A 6,420-nucleotide genomic window follows, 5' to 3' on the forward strand; every position below is an offset into this window, starting at 1 on the left:
CTGACTTTGAAGGCTTGTATCTCATGAATGCCTGAACGGATTTCCAAGCGGATTTTTTTGTTTGAAAGCTGTTAAAAAGTACTACACATATGGTGCATGATCTAGGCATGGGCGTGCACGATCCGTGCACTAAAAATTGATCCGTGCACTAGAAATTTGGAAGGTGGCAGTGTTTGTTTTGTCTGACTTTGAAGGCTTCTATCTCATGAATGCCTGAACGGATTTCCAAGCGGATTTTTTTGTTTGAAAGCTGTTAAAAAGTACTACACATATGATGCATATATGGTGCATGGGCGTGCACGATCCGTGCACTAAAAATTGATCTGTGCACTAGAAATCTAGGATAGTGGCAGTCTGGTACTTGGGGGCCATCTTGAAATGGCATTCAATGAGTTAAGTGTATAGAGGGCATCTGCACAAGTGTTAATTTAAGGACTTTTTAATACCTCTAAAATGACAAATGAAACACTGGCCAAATTGTCAAATATTAAAGGCAGAAATTGTGAAAATAGACGATCTACATGCTCACAACACCTCGTGAAGCATGTAGATCTGCTATTTTCACAACAGAACCATGTTATACAAAATGTAAAGTATCAACGCTCGTCAGGGTGGGGGGGTTAAAATATTGATTATTTTGGGGGTCGTGGCTGAAAAGGTTGAGAACCACTGGTTTAGTTATTGTGGGCCGGTGTGCAGCGGTGGCTCTTATAGGTGCCCAGGTGGCGGAAGCTCCGGCCACACTGGTGGCAGCAGTAAGGGGTGGCGCCGCTGTGGATCCTCTGGTGGGTGTACAGGTTGCCCAGCTCCTTGAAGCGTCGACCGCACTGCGGACAGGCGTAGGGAGACTCTCCCGTGTGGACGCGCTGGTGTCTCTTTAGCCCGGAGAGCACGGAGAAGCCCTTCCCGCACTGGGGGCAAGGGAAGGGGCTCTGGGCTCCGCTGTGCCCCAGCCGATGGCTCTTTAACCGGGCGGCGTGACGGAACCTCTCCCCGCATTCCGGACAGATGAAAGGCTTCTCTCCCGTGTGGATGCGCTGGTGCTGCCGGAGGTTGCCCAGGTAGTTAAAGTGGCGCCCGCAGTCCCCGCACTCGTAGCCACCCTCGATTTTAATTTCCCTTTTTGCCCCTCCTCGATTGAGGCTCATACCGATCCCCGATCCTCCCTCACTGTGGTCCCTAGCGACTCTCCTCGTGTCACCGCTGCCTTCTCCCAGCGGGGGGATGGCTGAAGACGAGGACTGTAGCGCCTGCAGGGCCTGGGCGCCAGGAGCGTCCGTGTGTATCAGTTTAAGATGTTCCTCCAGGAACAAGGAGTCAGGGCAGAACGTTCCGCACAGGGGGCAAATGTAGGTGTGGCCTGGGAACTGCTGACCTGAAAGCAGGGAACACAAATATGAGATTATAACATTTGACCTGCAAACTCCATTCTTGAAATGTGGCCTTGGAAGATTCTATATCTGTGTTTTTGTATTTCTCTCTTGTAACATTTTTAATGAAGACAGTGAATGGCCAAATCCTGCTGTCTCGATGTGTCACATTACAGTGGAGTGACGGGAAAGGAGGTGATGTAACACGTTAATGTTTTAACTTTTAACACATTGTTTAGTTTCTGCATTCAGGCTAAGCCTATTCAACTGTACTGGGTGGAAAATACACACTGAAGTAAATTCATGGAAAAACTAAATCAACCTTAGAATACCGTCACTGTATGCCTACTACAATGCATTCACCTATTCCCAGTATCTTGAGGACTGATAATGCTGATGTTTAAAGCTTTCGGCCACGTTCACAAATCTAGGCATTCCACTTTAATATTGGATAGGACCAACATCTATGGCTTCAGCTTTAGGACAGATTTCATTTTAACTGTCCAAGGTGCTTAGAAGTGTAAAGATGTCAAGATTAAAGTGGTCTGCTTTCAAGGTTGAAACAATCTGAGCTTCATCAATAATGTATGCATTCTTTAAAAATACACTGCCCCAAAAAGGTTTGAGAAGAGAGGTGAGAGATAATGGCCAAAGGATAAATGGTTGATACAGAATATTAGATAAAGAGTGGTAGAGGAATTCTGAAGAGATTTTGAAACAATTAGTAAAACAAAGTAAACAGTAAACAGCATTTTCAACCTACACTTACATATACTTAAAAATGATTTACATGTTCACCACCACCATAGACATAAACTGAATAGTACAAATCCAAAGGCAATAGGATATATCATGTGGCCTTTAAATGGGCTTCAAACCACAATGGTGCTTTTATCCTTTTGAATTGATATTACTTTGATTATTACTGAATCATTACTGTAGTCATACAGCAGTCAATCACTCTGAATCATTGATTAATCTCTCCCCACCTGACGCCCACCCATACAAGAACTATTGCTGCCATAGCCAACGCCTCAAACCCACCTAAGCGCACGCGCAGGTTTGCGAACGACTGCTCTCACCAGCAGCTTTTTCAGAGTGTATTTGTTGCTCGTAAGTTTTCAAATTTAAATTAAACATATCAACATTTTCACAAGCGGATTACTTTTTTCTATTGACCATAATAGTGGTTATAACACAATAGAATCTAGTATCATTTACTATATCAATATCCTGGTGGTCTAAGTCAGTGAGTGATCAGTCTCAGACCTACTCTGGAGTGGATACTTTTTAGTATCACGTTTAGTACCACTTTCACACAACTCTACCTAGGTCCTTGTAGTGGAAAACCTGGTACAAGTGGGCGGCGGTGTGGAGTGATGTGGTGTTGGGCCATGGAAAAGACGCCCAGTCGAGTTCCCAACTATACTGGCTTGCCACTCACCTGTCTCGAGCCTGTCTGTGTTGCCTTCCATGGGACTGTCCTCCCCTCCAGGAGAGCCCTGGCCCTCCAAGGGGAACCCAGGGGGTTGGCCGTGGGACAGGGGGGCCTGGGGCTGCTCCATACCTGGCCCGTCCCTCTTATATGACTCATTCTCCTCATCCTCCTCCCCTTCCCCGTCCTCCCCGGTCTCCTCTGCTGGGGCGCTCTCGCATTTGGGCTCCCTCACACCTATAGGGAAATATACTTTACTTGGTCATTGCATTTGAGGCTATGTAGATGATACAGCAGAATAAAAGATGATTGGTGAATCCCATGCAACATAGACCAATGCAGCGTCAGAAATATTCATTGATTGAAGACTTTATTAGAAGTTTGCGAAGGAAAAGGTACAGTTTCATGACAGTACAGTTCACTGGTACAAGGTCAACTAAAAGGAGATCCTAGTAAGCTTTTCGGCTTATTTGCACAGGAAACCTTTATGTATCTCATATAACATTGATTGACAGACGGATAGAACACAGTACTATGCACCGCAGTAGATATTGTCCGAAATAAAAACAAAATAACAGTGCAAATAATATACACAGTAGGGTCAGGGGGAGGGTAAGGCTTGGCTAGGTTTGTTTTTACCAGTTATGGGGTACAAAAACTACAACGCTACTGAAATCTCAAAATAACCCTGAATGACCATTGACCAATCCATATAATGGATTTTATTTTTCATTGAAAATATGTATTTAGGCCTACACAAATCACTTTGTCACTGGATCAATAACGAATACCTTTCAGATCTGGTGTGTACTCCATCCCTGCCATCCATTCATAGTCGTAAATCCGTTTGCTTCCAGAGGGCAAGATGTTAAAGAGATCATCCGTGGCCGAGTCAGACTCCCCGTCTCCTCCGTGTCCGCCGGTGCCCGTCATGCCGCTGTCCGTCCAAAGGTTCAGGGACTGCGGGTCGGGCTCCGGCCGAGTCTCCCTGTCGCCACCAGCCCCCGGAGGTGGAGGGGGATGCGGCGGCGGATTGGGCAAGTCACCGTCCATCTCCGTGCCGCCCCTCGAGTTCTTATCCTTCATGAGATAGTCACAAATGGCGTTGATGTTTTCCTTCTTCACGCCGGGCATGGCGGCATGCGGCTTGGCTTTTTTGGGGTCACCGCCGCCGCTGTTGTGCTTCTTGAAGCCCGCCGCCGAGGAGGAGGCATCGCCGCCGGGGGAGAAGGGCTCCCTGCCGTCCCGCTGCAGGGACTCCAGCCTCACCTTCAGCAGCTCAATCTCGTCCGTCTTCTCCCGCAGCTCCAGCTTCAGGACGCGGATCCTGACGCTGACCATCTTCCTGATCTCGGACAGCGCGGTCTCCAGCACCACCGTGATGTTCCTGCCGAGGTGGTCCGTGATGTCGCTCACCGAGCACAGCAGCTCCTCGTCGGGCTCCAGCTCCAAGAAATCGTCGTCGGCGGCGGCTGCTGCTCGCCCGGCCGAGCCGGGCTGCTGCGTCTCCATGAAGGCGTTCTGGTGCTCCGGCGACAGGCTCGCGTCGCTGAACGCGTGGTTTCTTTTTCGGCTCATAGCCTTGACCTGGAGGGGAGCAGCCTTTACAGAAACCTTTTTGTTTTAAGCTCAAATCTCGAAGCTAGCCACCACTAGCCAGTAGGCTAATGATGCTGAAAGACATCCACATAGGTAGACTTTGGATCCCATAGCCTCGAGGCACGCTGGCCCTGCGGTTGGCTGTGTTGGTTGTCATGGGTGACAGATGTAACAGTTTGCGTTTTTTCTTTTCTTTTTTCTTTTTTTATATATCATTAAATCTAGCGTTTTCACCGAGCACTAGATTATGATCATGAGAAAATAGTTTTAAATGTTTTACATTTATATGAGATACATAAAGTGGTTTTCTTCTTTTTTTTTTACTCTACACCAAACCTATTTGCCAAAAATAGCAGATCTACAAGCTCTCAACACCTCACGCTGCGAGGCGTTGAGAGCTTGTAGATCTGCTACTTTTGGCTAAAGTTCTCCTCAGAATAGGGATGCGAGGGTTCAAGTTGTTCATTCAAAAGAATGATCCTATCACACAGAGATTTGGTTGCCCCCCTGTAGTAACTCTGAGGACCCCCTAGGGGTCCCGGACCCCCTGTTGAAGACCCCTGTTCTAATACATTCTTCAAATCAATCAATCAATCAACGTACCAGTGCCCTCCCCCCCGCCTCCTCGGATGCAAATAACTAGCCAATCACGGCGTGACCGTCACTCGGGCTATGGGATGTAGAGTAATAAATGGCTGTACTCAGCAGAGTCGAGGTCGGGTTTCGGGTTTCACGCGTAGCGCCACCTACTCTACACTCCACAAACTGCATGTATGACAACATTACAACCATTACAACCTTATGACAACATTACAACCTTAAGTTATTACCGTATAAACAATGTGTTATTAGAACACTCTCATAGGCTTATATACAGGATAAATTGTAAAATTGTTGTACAGTATATGGAAAACCTGCACGTATTATAGAACACAAAAGTGCTTCTGAGAAATTTTGTGAAATCACTTGTTGCCAGAGTCTGATACTTCCATGAAGCCAGTCATCCTGTCTCAATACTTTCCTTTTGTGTCATTGAACAGATAACTAAAACAAACGCGTAGTGTGGGCCTGGGGTGATGTCAATCATAGACTGCTTCAAGCTGAATGCAAATAGATTTATCTGAAGACATTGCATCCAGAGGGCCTTAATGAAGATGTGTCTCTCTCTGTTGCCCTTCCTAAAGGTCCTTATTCACCAAAGATGTTGGCCTTTTCTATAGCCTACTTCTGAAGTTGTTGCAATTCTTCTTCTTGTTAGTTGTAAAATTGTGCAGATGTCTTAGGGTGATGTGACAACATTGAATTGATTCCATGTTTCTTTCAAGTCTGCCCTGATGATGTGCCACTGACAGTGGACATCACATCAATTATTGTGTGAACGTTGTTAATGTTACTGCAGTTACTCACAACCTCCACCAGATGCCAGTATACCCTTTCAAACCAGACAAATCTTATCTTTGTTTTTTCCCCCCAAAGGTGAATTTGTAATTACTGATAGATAGTAGACATCATTACATGGGGTAATCCCATTCATGACAGAGAATATATACCTCTGTCCCACAAATTAGACTTTTCCAGATTATGAGGTATATTAGAGGAGAGGAGGGTACTTGAAGTTCTGCTTCTACACAGACATTCAATTTACTCATTCCCTAAACATCTAACCATAATTTTAGGAATCACCAGTCACCACTAGTATACTATTTACCCAAATCTGAATATATATATATATATATATATATATATATATATATATATTTTTTTTTTTAGGACCAATGAATGAATTAAGTACAAAGGACCCCAATGTAACCAAGCCATAGTGCATTCTTGGGTTTAAATCCTATTAGACCTTGTATCTGAACTGTACTGTCCTGTGCTTTTCCTATGCAAACTACTAATAAAGTATTCAATTAATCAATCAGCAAAATACCATGCATGATTTGTAATTAAAAAGTTATATTTTTGCTATCCTTGAGGACACTCTCACAGGGACAACAGTGCACATGCTCTGCCTCT

The 6,420-nt window shown here is 45.3% G+C and overlaps 1 protein-coding gene across 1 annotated transcript; it reads right to left on the reverse strand.

Moving 5' to 3' along the window:
* Positions 1 to 340: 340 nt before the first annotated feature.
* Positions 341 to 4,412, reverse strand: znf16l (zinc finger protein 16 like). The gene is made up of 3 exons (XM_080741611.1): positions 3,597 to 4,412; positions 2,815 to 3,042; positions 341 to 1,375 (listed from the first exon to the last, which is right to left on the reverse strand). Exons 1-3 carry the CDS (start codon positions 4,381 to 4,383, stop codon positions 675 to 677), a joined length of 1,716 nt encoding a protein of 571 aa, XP_080597737.1. The 5' UTR covers positions 4,384 to 4,412; the 3' UTR covers positions 341 to 674.
* Positions 4,413 to 6,420: the final 2,008 nt, after the last annotated feature.

This window comes from Nannobrachium achirus (assembly GCF_963921795.1).
Source record: "Nannobrachium achirus genome assembly, chromosome: 14".
In the NCBI taxonomy this organism is placed as follows: domain Eukaryota; kingdom Metazoa; phylum Chordata; class Actinopteri; order Myctophiformes; family Myctophidae; genus Nannobrachium; species Nannobrachium achirus.